The sequence below is a fragment of the Symphalangus syndactylus genome, chromosome 9 (genome assembly GCF_028878055.3).
Source record: "Symphalangus syndactylus isolate Jambi chromosome 9, NHGRI_mSymSyn1-v2.1_pri, whole genome shotgun sequence".
In the NCBI taxonomy this organism is placed as follows: domain Eukaryota; kingdom Metazoa; phylum Chordata; class Mammalia; order Primates; family Hylobatidae; genus Symphalangus; species Symphalangus syndactylus.
The window spans coordinates 23,343,293-23,358,997 of NC_072431.2; the positions used below are offsets into that span (position 1 = coordinate 23,343,293).

Consider the following 15,705-nt stretch of genomic DNA (forward strand, 5'->3'; position numbering starts at 1 on the left):
CCGTAGTGATTGTACTAATTTTCAGTTATCCAAGCTTTAGAGGTAAGAATTCATTTAGGTATTTGTTTCTGGCTTCATCTAGATAGTTAATAGCTTGGCTCCATATTCTATCTAATTGTGCATTGATCTGGCTAGTTTAATTTAGTATGTTAAAGAGAGAAATTGCTGCTCAGGCCATTTTAGGGTAAAGTACTGCATCAGCTGATTCTAGAGTCCAAGCCATTTTCATGAGTCCAAAAATCTGAGTTGTATTAGCTGCTTGATAAGGCCTACAGATCTCTGACAGGTGAACCAGTCTCCCAAAACAGTTATGTGAGAATGTTAATTTATCATTTTACAGTAAGAAGTATAATTGGCAAATTGGCCAAAAGACTAGGATTTTATTTAATCCCTTAGAAGAAAATGTGTAATAGAACAAATAACTTCTGCATGTATTTACTCTTTATGAGCTCTGTAGTTATATTTTTCTTATAATATTAAATAGAATGCTATAAAATTTTTAAATAATTGAGGAAAAGGTATTTCTTATCTCACCATCCTGACACAGTTGTGTTCCTTTTCATTATTAACAGTATTTCAAGACTGTTTGAATTCCTTTTTCTGATTAGAAAAACAGAGATTTCAAAAAGTAGAGATTTCATAGTAATTTTACTTTGTCTACATTGTCTGTCTTTGGGCTCATTTCAGAGCATGGAATACCTACATCAGTTGACTTTATAGGCTGTGATCCAGCTCATATGGTAACCTCTTTCAACACTGGTAGTGCAGTAATTTATGATTTAGAAACATCACAGTCATTGGTGATACTTTCATCACATGTAGATTCTGGTAAGTTTTCATGGAGTTTCTTTGAAACCTTAAAAAGGGTTGTTACGCAATAGAGGGTGATCGTTTAGCTAATTTTCATATTTTCACTATTTGAATTTAGGATGGCAAAATAATTAGTTTCATAATGTTACAGTTATACTTACTTATATTATTTCTGCTATTTCTTCAAATTTTGCTTACAAGCTTGGGTGGATGTATGGGAAAAGAGGAATGACTAGAGCAATATGAAGGTGAAAGTAGAGAAAATAACATAATGAACCTAATGTACTCAGCATTCAGTTTTAATACCTATCTATAAATGCCCAGTGTTACACATGCGGTATGTGGTGTTTTACAGTTTATTTAGATAGGGATCACGTAAGATTTATGTACTGCAGTTGGTTGATAGGTCTGTCTTCATCCATAGATTCCCCTTCATCTCTTTTATGTTCTTTTTTTTTTTTTAAATTGACGAAATTGGCTACTTTGTCTTGTCAAGTTTCTGACAGTCTGGATTTTGCTAGTTGCATTCCTGCGTTATTATTTAACGTGCTTCTCTATTTCTATTCACAGTTCTCCTGTGAATTGATTATAGATCTAAAGACTTAACTCAAATTCAGGTTCACTGTTTTTTTCTTTTAAAATTTTTTAAATGTTTTTGGCAACTTTATAAGTAATTTGTAAGCTTTTATCAGAGGTAAGCATTTTCTGGTTGTTTATGTTTTTGTGATGTTTTCAGTCTGGATTATTGCCTGGGTTCATTCATTTTCTGTTGAAAGATTTTCTAATTTTATCATTCCCTTTCCATTTATTAGCTAGATTATTCCTATAAAAAAGAACATCTCTTTATCAACCATTTGGTTACGTTGGAGTTAGTGTGTATTAAGGAAAAAGGCAAGATAAATGATTGGGTTTTGGTTTTCCCCTCATTTACCAGTTTTTAAAATAATGAGTTGGTTTACTAGCACCCTCTAAAGGTGACCAGTTTGTCTGGGCTGGTGTTTTTGGTATCATCATACTCTCTCGTGGATATAAATGTATTTGATGTGTTTCGATCCATTGCAGGTATTATCTTTATGTATTGATGTTCAGATCCTTTCATTTTGGCCAGTGGGGCTTACTCAGTGGGGCTCAGGTTGGCTCCTGAGTCCTTCTGCCATGACCTTGGTTGTTGTTGATAGCTTCCTGATATGACATATGACAAGATGTTCTAGGTTCATCTTGTTCATTTTGAGCCCTAGATCTGAAATCAGCTATTTATCTAAGGAGTTGTGGTTTCTTTTAGTGGGAAATGGCATTTAGAGACTACAGTTGGGGTACTAGGCTGTTGAGTTGATCCTCATGGTCTTCATGGCTCCTGGGTTGTTCATTGTGTTAGGCTTTTTCAATGGACAGAGCTAAGAAATAAGCATTTTTTAAAAAGTAAAATACTTCCACTTCAAATTCAGATTTATCTTGGTTCTCAACAAAATTGTTTCTCATTTTATTTACCCCACAGTGTACACAGAATCGTCTCAGTAATAATACCATTATCACCAAAAGATTGAATATTGATAATAAAACTTTGTAATTAGGGTGTATTCCACTAGCGATATACAATCTAATTTCTATGCTTTAAAGTCACTTGGAATAGTTCCTTCCTTTGTAGTTATACCACCAGTTGGATATACTTAAGTTCGTTTATTTAATTTTACTTTTGATTTTCATTAATTTCTTTTAGAAAAACAACTGTTGGCTGGGTGCATTGGCTCATGCCTGTAATCCCACCACTTTGGGAGGCCAACGCGGGAAGATAGCTTGAGGCTAGGAGTAGAGACCAGTCTGGGCAACATAGTGAGACCCCATCTCTTCCAAAAAGTTAAAAAATTAGGTGGGCATGCTGATGTGTGCCTGTAGTCCTAGCTTTGGAGACTGAAGCAGGAAAAGCACTTGAGCTCAGGAGTTCAAGGTTACAGTGAGCTATGATTGCACCATTGCACTCCAGCCTAGGTGACAGAGTGAGACCTTGTCTCTTAAACAAAAAAAATTGTTTTATAATTATGTAAAATATTTACATGGTGCCATGGTCAGATCTTAAACCAAAATTATCTTCTAAGTCTCTTTCCCAGTATCTCCTCAAACCTATTTTTTTAATTACTCTACATAGGTAACTATATATATATGTATTTTTTATGTGTTTAGGTGTAATATATGAGTTGTGGTACATATGCAGAATGAATGATCTAAAGTCTGTTAATATTGAGGATTCCCCCCCATTTATTTGTTTTGATATTTCTCTGTTCTCCCTCATCTTTAATAAAAAGTTAATAAGAGCTTACTGGTAAAGAAAAAAATCTCATCTTCAAAGATCATTAATTCCAGTTCTTTGTTTTTTGTTTTTGTCAATGTAGGTAGATGGGGGTTGTTCCTTACAAACATCTAACTAGCAATTGTGAATGTTTTCCTTCTTTAAATGCTTATAACTCTTATATGGACTGTGTATTAGAAGTAATAATTGTGGATCTTTTAAAAATTCTAAACTACCTATAATAAAGGGCGGCATTAAAACACTTCTCAGTTTTTCTAAATTTGAGCCTAGTACAGTCTGTATTATAGGACATAATAATGTAAATGTTTATTTTTTAAAAATCTCTATAGAGTCCTTGTTTGGTTTTCAGATGTTTTGTTTTATGCAAAAGGTTTAGTTTTTAATTATTTTTATATTTTAGCTGATGAATAAGGCCATTATCCAACTTCTCATTAAAGGTTTGAATTTTAATGTATTGTCTTCCTTTATTTTTCAGGTTTACAATCTAATAATCATATCAACAGAGTAGTAAGTCATCCCACACTTCCTGTTACAATAACTGCTCATGAAGATAGACACATCAAATTTTTTGACAATAAAACGGGTAAGCAAATTGTCTTCTTTTCATATTAGTAATACTGTAAATTTGAGATGATCAAAAATGCTGTTTTATGTAAGATATATTGAGTTTTCAGATACGAAATTGCCAAATGAAACCATTTTAACTCAGATTTTTGCTTTTCTTAATGTTGCACACTTACAATTTGTTATTTTATCTTTAACTAGACATAATACCTTGCCTAGCTATTACGGTTTCTTCAAGTCATGTTAGTTAAATGTAGATCCTTCCATTTGAAGTTTTTTCCTCATATTCTGTTATGAATAAGCATGATGGAAGAGGTAGGTCTCTTTCTGGTGTTTGGCATTTCCAATTTTTTTTTTTTTTTTTTTTTTTTTTGAGGCAGAGTTTTGCTCTTGTTGCCCAGGCTGGAGTGCAGTGGTGCAATCTCAGCTGACTGCAATCTCGGCCTCTTGAGTTCAAGTGATTATCCTGCCTCAGCCTCCCGAGTAGCTGGGATTACAGGCATGCACCACCATACCTGGCTAATTTTTTTTGTATTTTTAGTAGAGCCGGGGTTTCTCCATGTTGGTCAGGCTGGTCTCGAACTCCTGACCTCAGATGATTCACCTGCCTTGGCCTCCCAAAGTGCTGGGATTACAGGCATGAGCCACTGTGCCCGGCTGTCCAATATGTTCTTAAAACTATGTCTCAGTGGCTCAAATGACATTATAGTGCATAGTGTTTATTATCATCTTCCCTGTATTTCTTGTTGTAGGGAAATATACCAATTGTATTGAAGTCGAATCAGATTTTAACTTAGCCATAGATGTGTGGTTGTTTTTTGTTTGTTTGTTTTGGGCCTCTTTTTTATCTAGTCATTACCTGGAATAGTACATAATATATTGCTTGCTCTCTTTCAGGAAAGGTCTGACAGCTAGAAAGGCTACTTTGAGGAGAGGCTAAAACAGGGCACTGAAGGACTTCTAAATAAGAAATGTAAATGTTAATTGCAACATTGTTACAGGGTAACAAATTATCAAGTAAGACAGTGACCCAGAATTATAGATTTCTCTTTGAAGATTATATAGAAAATGGCAATATGTTTTAGACTGTAGTCATGAGACCCTTCTGTTTAAACAACACTTTCATGGACAGATTGTTTTTAACAAATTGCAGACAAAGTGAATATTTACAGGTCTACATTGTGCACAGGACATAAGATTCAAGTGGATGTTCTTTTAAAAAAATATATTTAAAATATTTATTTTTTTTATAGAGACAGAGTCTCACTGTGTTGCCCAGGCTGGTCTTGAACTCCTGGGCTCAAGTAGTCCATCTCGGCCTCCCAAAATGCTGGGATTACAGGCATGAGCCACTGCTCCTGGCCAGTGTTCTCAATTTAACACTTCATCAAATCAATCCTTTGAACTATTTTTATGAAACCAATAATGTTTTTCTCTGCTGCAAGAGCAGAGAGGTTAATTTCCTTTGTGTTTCTAAAAAGATTCCTTTTTATTAATTACTGAAGATTTACAGTTATATGGGAAAGTTCAGGAATTTTAGTAGTTATATTAAAAGCAAAAGGTGAGAGTCTGTAAAGCTATTTTATTAGCAGAAATCAAGAAAGTGGTCAGTAAAAGCTTAATATCAAATAAGCAGCATATAGTCTTTCAAATTGTTTCCAGATTCCACCTATTTATTATTTCTGTTAACTAGTACCTTACCTGTTGTATGAAGATAATTGAAGCAGTAGGCTTCAAATAATAGAAAAACAAAGATCTTTTTTTTTTTTTTTTTGAACCAGTCTTGCTCTGTTGCCCAGAGCTGTAGTGCAGTGGCACCATCTCAGCTCACTGCAACCTCCGCCTCTTGGGTTCAATTGATTCTGGGGCCTCAGTCTCCCGCATAGCTGGGACTACAGGTGTGTGCCACCATGTCCGGCTAATTTTTGTATTTTCACCAAGTCGGCCAGGCTGGTCTTGAACTCCTGAGCTCAAGTGATCTGCCCGCCTCAGCCTCCCAAAGTTCTGGGATTACAGGCGTAAACCACTGTGCCTGAACACACACACACACACACACACACACACACCCTGGTCTTGAACTCCTGAGCTCAAGTGATCTGGGATTACAGGTGTAAGCCACTGTGCCTGAAAACACACACACACACACACCTGGTCTTGAACTCCTGAGCTCAAGTGATCTGCCCGCCTCAGCCTCCCAAAGTTCTGGGATCACAGGCGTAAGCCACTGTGCCTGAAAACACACACACACACACACACACACACACACACACCTAGTCTTGAACTCCTGAGCTCAAGTGATCTGCCCGCCTCAGCCTCCCAAAGTTCTGGGATTACAGGCGTAAGCCACTGTGCCTGAACACACACACACACCACACACACACCCCGTTGAGTTACATGAAACTGTGAGTTGTCTTCAGATGTATGTTTTGTTTTGTTTTGTTTTTGAGACAGAGTTTCATTCTTGTTGCCCAGGTTGGAGTGCAGTGGCACGATCATGGCTCACTGCAACCTCTGCCTGCTGGGTTCAAGCGATTCTCCTGCCTCACCCTCCTGAGTAGCTGGGATTATAGGCGTCTGCTACCACGCCTGTCTAATTTTTTATATTTTTAGTAGAGACAGGCTTTCAGCATGTTGGCCAGGCTGGTCTCGAACTCCTGACCTCGGGTGATCCGCCCACCTTGGCTTCCCAAAGTGCTGGGATTATAGGTGTGAGCCACTGCGCCCGGCCTGGATATGGTGTTTTCAAAGAAGTTCTTTAAAAAACTCATTTAATTGTGGTAAAATAGATTGTCCCCATAACTGCTATTTCCGGTTAGCTAAGTTGTTTTTAATAGAGTATTATTTTATAAAATGAGTAGTAAATGTATTGAGCTTTTTTTTTTTTTTTTAATTTTTCTTTTTTATTATACTTTAGGGTTTTAGGGTACATGTGCACAATGTGCAGGTTTGTTACATATGTATCCATGTGCCATGTTGATTTCCTGCACCCATTAACTCGTCATTTAGCATTAGGTGTATCTCCTAATGCTGTCCCTCCCCCCTCCCCCTACCCCACAACAGTCCCCGGAGCGTGATGTTCCCCTTCCTGTGTCCATGAGTTCTCATTGTTCAATTCCCACCTATGAGTGAGAACATGCGGTGTTTGGTTTTGAGCTTTTATATCTGAAACTTGATAGAACTTTATGCTATGAATAGGTTCAATAATTATTTAAATGGGTAAACCATTTTAATAAAAATGTATTCAGCATTTTGTACTATACTGCACTGGATACTATCATGTATAAGATATGGTTCCTGATTTCTGTGGGCTTGTTATCTAGAGGAAATAAGAGGGTAGGGGGGTGTGTGTGCACGATGAAGCTTTGCCTTAGGAATGGAAAGGTGTTTTGGGTTGGTTGGTTTTTAAGTGAAGGAAGTGGTAGTAGGAAGTTACAGGTATGGGGATATTTTGAGCAGAGGTGTGGTGGTGGAAACTTTCTCCGGAACAGAAGTTTCTTGTAGACAAAGCCAAAGACAAAGTTTGGGGAAGGAAAATACAATCTATTGAGGAGGACTTTTATAACCAGGTTAAGAATATTGAATGTTTGTCTATGCTGTATGTGTGGGAACCACTAAAAATATTTGAACAACAGGGCTTGCAAAATTGGTTTAGAAAAATTAATCAAGTCACATTTTGCACTATGTGATAGATTCTTGACTTTAAAGGATTTAAAGTTTTCAATTTCTACTATTTATTTCAGAGAGATCTTCAGGACCCATGATTTCTAAAATTTTGGTAGAGGTACAAATTTGAGTTTCCTATACTGTGTCTGAAAGACTTAGGTAGTGAGTGATTCTGGAAGAACCTATAGTATGAATGAGGGATGTGGAGGAGTGGGAGGAAGATCTTGTATCAGCTGTGGACTCATTCATTCAGCAAAATGTCTAGACTATCTGCCATATTCTTAGCACAGTTCTTGAAGCTTGGTGAACAGAATAAAATGTCCTGTCCTGTTGGAGCTACAGACTAGTGGTATATTGTCTATTCTGTGTGAGACATTGTTCTATTTTATTTACATATGTTAACTCATTTGCTTTTCTAATAACTCTGTAAGGTAGATATAGTACTATTATTATCCCCACTTTACACATGAGGTTGAAAGGCTTAAAGAAGTTAAGTGACTTGTACAGTATTTAAACTCACACAGTTTGTTTCCGTAGTTTACATTTGACATCTTTATTTTCTCTCCATTTAATAGAGGCCCACAATGTTAGCCAGTAAAAGGGCTTAAGGTGCCAGGGAGGGGAGAATGGGCATGTGCAGTGGCATCTGTCCAGCCTTTATTTCCTTAGTCATAGGAGGAAAAAATTAGGATTAGTCTTGGTAGAGTATTAGCAGAAGCACGAGGCCAAAATGAAATTGGTTAGATGTGAGAAGCTGCAGGTATGTGTTAGTGAAGGAGAGGTCCTAGTTACTGGAAGGGGTCAGAAGCTTTGTGATTTATTTGGTCACCAGTGAAAGCCCAACATACAGCTTGGTCCAGCATTGTGGTCTCTATTCATGGTCCATCTGAAGGGATTACTCACATTTTGATGTGATTTTTGTGACTCTGTGGAGAAGAAGGGTTAACTCTCAATTGACTTAAGATAATCAGGGTGAGGGTTAGTTTAGTGCACAGGCTGGAGAGCTGGAGCTAAAACTTGGAAAATTATAGCATCCTTAAAGAAATGTGTAGCTCTTATATTGGAAAAAAGTCTTTTGGTTTAGAGATGTTAAACTTAGGAGATAGAGGATCATTCTCAAGAGAGAAGTTTGAACTAGATCTGTGAATTCAAACTTACCATCAAGGCTAGGTGTGATGGCTCATGCCTGTAAACCCAGCACTTCGAGAGACTGAGGCAGGAGAATCGCTTGACACCAGGAGTTTGAGACCAGCCTAGGCAACAATACGAGATTCTGTCTCTACAAAAAATTTAAAAATTAGCCAGGCATGGTGGCGTGTGCCTCTAGTCCCAGTTAAGTGGGAGGGTTGCTTGAGCCCAGGAGTAAGGTTGCAGTGAGCCAGGATGGTGCCACTGTACTCTGGCCTCAGTGACAGAGCAAGGCCCTGTCTCAAAAATACAAATAAAATAAATTTTAAAAATAAAACTTACCATCACAGATTTAACATAAGGAAAGCTAATGATACCTGGTATTTAACCCCTAATATTTTGAAAGTATTGTCATGGAGGCCAACCATTTTATACGCTGTGGTCTTTTATAGGAATTTTGAGAGGAGGGGATTCTAGAACTGGAAGATAAATTATGTTGAACTAAACAGTTGAAGATAGTTTGTTGAAGACTTTTCTGTTCTTTGGGCTAGCAGAATAGAATTTCTAAGACTTTTGTTATTACTCTTAGTATTAATGAGAGTTGTGGTTTGAAATGAGAGACTTTAATTTTGTCTTAAATTTTTGGCTTTAATTTTTTTAAATTTTGTCTTCAACTGATAAGTGTTTAATAGTGCTGGAAAGTGATAGGACTTTTTTTCTTTTTTGAGATGGAGTCTCAGTCTGTCACCCAGGCTGAAGTGCAGTGGCGTGATCTCAGCTCACCGCAGCCTCCACCTCCCGGGTTCAAGCGATTCTCCTGTCTCAGCCTCCCTAGTAGCTGGGATTACAGGTGCTAACCACCACACCCAGCTAACCTTTGTATTTTTAGTAGAGGCAAGGTTTCACCACGTTGGCCAGGCTGGTCTTGAACTCCTGCCCTCAGGTGATCTGCCCGCTTCGGCCTCCCAGAGTGCTGGGATGACAGGCATGATCCCCCGCACCTGGCCTACTATATTACTTTTTATAGGTTTTTTGGAGTGTATTGTTGCACAGCTATAGCCCCATCACAAATAACAAAACTAGACCTCTTTCATATCCTAGTGTAGAGTATCATCATGGGACCAGAGGCATGGCTAATGATTATAACTAGAATTTTGGAAAAATCCTCTATCTTTCATTAGGGACATCCCAGGCATTTGAGTAATAAAGACTCATTGCTGAGTGAAAGGGGAGTAACTTATAAAAGTATCAGTATTTATATTTTATTGCCTGCCTAGTGAATCAGTTTATAATGCTTTCTATCCATCCAAAGCATATATTGCCATTGCAGGATGCCCTTGCCCCAAAGTATTTGTGCAATGCAACTTTGTATTCACAACTTGTCCTTTAAATTATACTTGCTGTTGAATTCCATTTGCTTGCCAGATCTTCACTGAAGATACTCATTAAGTCACATTTTCCAGAGCAGTGTTTTTGTTAATATCTGGGGAAATCTAGAGTAATTTGTTTACTCCTTTCTTTTTTAGAGTATGTAAAATGATTATATTTCAAAGGATAAGTGAACTGAACTTGATAATGGAATGTTTAGGTAGAAATATATTTTATGGTGATTTATTTATTGTTAGCCCAATATGTAAAATAGTCTTAAGGTCTTCACTGACACTTTTCCTTCCTTCTTCCTTCCCCTCCCCTCCCCTCCCCTTTCTTTTCTTTCTTCTCTTTTCTCTTTCCTTCCCATTTTCCTTTCCTTTCCTTTCTTGACAGCATTTCGCTATGTTGCCCAGGCTAGCTAGAGTACAGTGGCCACTCACAGGCACAGTCATAGTTCACTGCAGCCTTGAACTCCTGGATTCAAGTGATTCCCCAACCTCAGCCTCCTGAGTAGCTGGGAACTACAGGCACACCTCACCACACTTGGCTTATTTAATTCCAGTTTACATGATCTTGAGCCTTTGATGCAATCCTATTGTCATTGCTTTACAGTGTCTATCAGATATTGTCAGATACATGTTACACAGATGTCTTTTTTAGGAGTAATTATCAGAGAAAGTTATGCATTTGAATTAAAATTCTCTTGAAAACATTACCGTAGTGGTGGATGTACCCTTAAAACATTATATTAAGTGAAAGAAGCCAGACACAAAAAGCCACATATTGTATGAGTTCACATATACGAAGTATCCAGAATAGGCCAGTCTATAGAAAGAGTCGATTAGTGGTCAGGGGTTGGAGGGACAAATAGGAGTGACTGCTTAATTGGGTATGGGGTTTCCTTTTCCAGTGATGAAAATGTTCTGAACTCTAGAGAATGGTGATGGTTGCGTAACATTGTGAATGTTCTAAAAGACACTGGATTGTGTACTCAAATGTTTACAGTGGTAAATTTTATGTTGTGTATATTTTACCACAATAAAAAAATTGCTATAATGATTGTTTTATGTGGATGCTATATTGTAGTTTCTGTTCTCTTGAGTTAGTATTTGTGAAAACTTAATCAGTTCTCTGTTATGTTTTGTTTAGGTAAAATGATCCATTCTATGGTAGCTCACTTGGATGCTGTTACAAGTCTAGCAGTAGATCCTAATGGAATCTATTTGATGTCTGGAAGTAAGTCTTAAAGTCCTGTGCTGCCCACAAACTTTATAAAAGGTTGTTACTCAGTAACAAATTTTATTTGTTCTTTTACAGGCCATGACTGTTCCATCAGATTATGGAATTTAGACAGCAAGACATGTGTGCAAGAAATAACAGCTCACAGAAAGAAATTGGATGAATCAATTTATGATGTTGCTTTCCACCCGTCAAAAGCATATATAGCTAGTGCAGGAGCTGATGCCCTTGCCAAAGTATTTGTATGAATCAACAAAAACTTGCATCATAACAAGATTTGCTTGGACAGAAAGAGGGTCTGCATCACTGCCATCAAAAAGGTTACTGATACGACACTACATGTGATCTGCCTGGTGAAGGCTATTTGGGGCAGGCACAAATTGGTGGAAATCACATCTTAATGTCAAGCTCATTAAGTTAACTGTAATTACTGTATTTTGTGGGACAAAGAAAAAAGGACTCCAGTATTTGTGGCCTGTAATGGATATGAACTGAGCGTATATCTGTTTTTAGGTGTCTTTAAGCCAATGTGGAGTCTGATCTTTCAAAAAAGTTTTTTTTTCTTTTCTTTTCTTTTTTTTTTTTTTTTTTTTTTTTTTTTTTTTTTTTTTTTTTTTTTTTTTTTTTTTTTTTTTTTGGACTCTGTGTGCTGCCTTAGGGGTTAGGAATGTGGTGCTCTTGTTGGGGGAAGTGAGCTCCAAGAGTAGCTTTTTTTCATCTCTTAGTGACCTTCTGTTTATTGGTTGAATGCCACAGATTCCCTTTTAAACTTATTTTGCTTTAAAAAAAAAAAAAGAAAAAGAAAATTTAACTTAAAATATTTTAGCATTAGTTGCACAAAATGTTTGGATAAAATTCTAGTTTTTATAAGTCTTTTTATATATTTAGCCTGTCACAACAGTGCTCAAGATTGTATTGAAGTTTTTCTGCATTATACAACCCTAAAACACAGAGATCTCACTGATCCGCTGCCCTGTAACCACTTTCTTTCCTTCTTTTGCCTAATACAGCTCAGCTAAGTCCTTCCATAAAGATGCTAAATAACTTTCATCATCACATAAATGTCTTCATAAACCAAGGACTATTAAGTGTATTAAAATGAAACAGTGGGGTTTAGTACTCCAAATGAACTCTTAAAGAAAAAAAACTAATCTTGGCATCCTATCACTATGTGATATTTTGTACATCTTACTGTATTTACAAGTTTATTTATCAAGGATTATCCATCTTGCTAATGGCCTATTATTTATTTCACTTTTTGTTGGTCTTTATATCCTTTTATTAATGTGCTAAAGGAACCTGTATATCTATTTTGGAACTCTTTGAATAGTCTAAAATAGACTAAAAATCGAGTATTTTATAGTTTAAATTACAAACCAAGGTGGTTCCCCCTAAGATATATATCTTGGTTTACCATGATTCCAAACAAAACTAACTTGTTTAAGAATATTTGGAGTAAAATTTTATTTGCATTACAAATAGGATACAAAAATAGTTGAATCAGGATACAGAAATCTGCTGTGTTTTGACTAGTTATCCCTGTTTTATTTTTTTAGATGTGCTTAATTTTATGGTGTAACTAAAGATTTTGTTTGTGTAATGCATGATTAAGACAATAAAGTATTTTTTCTAGTCTTCCGAGAAACTTTTCTGATCAGTTTGCGAGTTTTGATGAGTTTTGTAAGGTTTTTGTTTTACAAACTATGAATCAGCAAATTTTTAAGATTGTACCACATAGCAAACATACAGCTGTTGAAAAATAATGTATATAAAATGCATATAATAAATATTAAATTGTGTACCTGTATGTTACCGTTGGCTACATCATTTTGTGTTGAATAATAAAGTGCAATACTTTACTCTCCATAATTAAACTAGGAAATGGAGATTTCTTAGTGAGTCCTTCATTTTTATGCTGTTCTTTCAAACTTTGTACTACTTATTGATATTCTAATAAGAGTAGATCACTAACACTATTAATAATGTCTAAGTATTTCACCCCACTTGAGGATTAAAAAAAAGTCTTCCATTAAATTATGCAATTCAGAATAACCACCAAAAATGCACAGGTGCAGTTTTAAATAATTTGCTTAGACATCCTGTTACATTATTAAATCTGAATTTCAGTTAATGGCAGTGTTGTTCCTATTTGTCATACCTGTTTCCACAAAAAAATTCAGCAAGGAATAAACTACATTGAATATTTAGGTTAGTTGGTGCAAAAGTAATTGCGGTTTTTGGCCGGGCACGGTGGCTCAGGCCTGTAATCCCAGCACTTTGGGAGGCCGAGGCGGGCGGATCACGAGGTCAGGAGATTGAGACCATCCTGGCTAACACGATGAAACCCCATCTTTACTAAAAACACACACACAAAAAATTAGCCGGGCGTGGTGGCGGGCGCCTGTGGTCCCAGCTACTCGGGAGGCTGAGGTATGAATCTGGGAGGCAGAGCTTGCAGTGAGCTGAGATTGCGCCACTGCACTCCAGTCTGGGTGACAGAGACTCCATCTCAAAAAAAAAAAAAAGTAATTGTTTTTGCCATTTCAATGGCAATTACTTTTGCACCAACCTGTTAGTTAAAAGTTGTCTTATAAATAATGTTTTGAAACTTTTCTTCAATAAGGTAATATCCTTTGTCTTTGAAGGGAATTGCAGATGAAATTAGAAGGGATCACTAGAAAACGTACGTGTAAAATTCAATTTGAATGCTTGCTGCTGTTGCTGGGGAAAGAAATTACATTGTACATTGAGAAATTTTGTCATCTACCATAAAAATCTAAGTGGCAATTTTAGTCATCGATGAAAATCTAAAACTTTTCAAGTTTTTTTTTTTTTTTTTGAGGTGGAGTGGAGTTTCACTCTTGTTGCCCAGGCTGGAGTGCAATAGTGCGATCCTGGCACACTGCAACCTCCGTCTCCCAGGTTCAAGTGATTCTTGTGCCTCAGCCTCCCAAGTAGCTGGGATTACAGGCATGCGCCACCATACCTGGTTAATTTTTATTTTTAGTAGAGACAGGGCTTTACCATGTTGGTAAGGCTGGTCTCGAACTCCTGACCTCAGGTGATCCGCCTTGGCCTCCCAAAGTGCTGGGATTACAGGCGTGAGCCGCCACGCCCAGCAAGTTTTTTTTAAATACCATTTTTTTTGTTTTTCTGAACTGAACATTCAACTAAAGAAAAATTAAAGGGTAGTTTTCTCCTCTTCTGTTTCTTCTTTTTTGAAATAAAGAATAAGTTTTTCCAAAGCTAGTAGTGTTTCTAGCAGCTATTCCAACCCAGTACATTATCATTGATCTGAAATGTGATTATTGGAATGCATAAACATTGACGTATTTTGGAATGTATTAAAACTGAAATGGATAAAAATTAGTATATATGTTTATTTTGTTCTTATCTCCTTTGGTTGTATTTTTCTCTGCAGTATTAAACATTTGGAAGAGACTAAAGGTATGCAAAAATAATGTCTTATTTTCATTATGTGTGCTTCCATTTGACACATGGGAAATTAGATTAATTTCACTATTAAATAGTACTTTATACAAATCTTAATATGTTGATTTCTTCAATAGTTAATCATATTCTGCCTCATTTCATGTTGTTTTTCTCATTATTAGGTAACTTACCTGTTGAAGACCAACATTGCATTTAATGCATTAAGTTATAAATGGGCTAGCATATATGAAATGTAAGCATGTTTGCTTAAGTTGGATTGTAATACATCTTTCCTTTTTACTCTGTGTCCCCTGTAAATAACCTTTATCCTGATTATGTTTACTTAATTATTGATAGTAACCTACGGTTCTGATTTCTGCTGTCTTGTTGCTATTCCCTGGTTACTTCAGGTGACTCAAAACTTGGTCCTTTATAAAATTAAAGAACAAACCACTTTCTAAAAAGGGCTAATGACTGGGAGCTGGGTTTTCATTAAAGCTTAATTTTCCAAGGGCTTGTACTCCTAGCTGAGAGTTTTTGGTCTGCTTACTGGGGAAAAATCATATTATGCTAAACCCAGTTTTTATGATGTTTAATTAAAATTATCCCTGTTACATGATTCAGTCATGTTTGAAGCATTTTATAAAAGGGGAGGTTGTCTTCTCAAACTCTTACTTTCAAATTCAAATTTTTGTGTAGTGAAAAAGTCAATTCCAGTTTGTTTCTCCCTGCATGTAGTCCTTTTATTCCTCTTATGCAGGGTATAAAACTGTAAGACTCAAAAGATTTACTGGAGTATATTCTAACCAGTTAACACCTTTTTCAGGGGGCTTAGGTGGATGAGAGGAGGAGATAGGACCTGTCTTTAGAAAAGACAGGCAAGGTGGGATGATAGAGCACCTCTGTCTTTTGGGAGAGGCCTTGGTAAGCGAATCATCTAAGTCACATTAAGGGAGTCCTGATGTTCTTCTTTCATAGGAACCAACTTCACAAGCATTTTTAAGTAAAAGATGTCAATTACAAAACATTTCTGGTGAAGCAAGTACTCAAAAATATACTGTTTAACCAGGTAGTGGCTGTGTATAATGCCTAGGACAGTAGGTATTCAATAAACTTGTGTCTTTTTATTTTTTTTATTGGAAATAGGGTCTTACTCTGTCACCCAAGCTGGAGTGCAGTGGTGTGATCATGGC

The 15,705-nt window shown here is 36.5% G+C and overlaps 1 protein-coding gene across 5 annotated transcripts in view; it reads left to right on the forward strand.

The window, feature by feature from the left end:
* The window catches only part of STRN3 (striatin 3), a 137,686-nt gene extending 125,966 nt beyond the window's left edge, over positions 1–11,720 (forward strand). For all 5 annotated transcript variants that reach the window (XM_055291587.2, XM_055291588.2, XM_055291590.2 and 2 more), the window contains 4 exons: positions 688–828; positions 3,591–3,698; positions 10,991–11,077; positions 11,159–11,720. In XM_055291587.2, the coding sequence (XP_055147562.1) occupies positions 688–828; positions 3,591–3,698; positions 10,991–11,077; positions 11,159–11,328 (506 nt within the window). In that variant the 3' untranslated portion in view covers positions 11,329–11,720. The remainder of the gene's footprint in view (positions 1–687; positions 829–3,590; positions 3,699–10,990; positions 11,078–11,158) is intronic.
* The last annotated feature ends 3,985 nt before the right edge of the window (positions 11,721–15,705 follow it).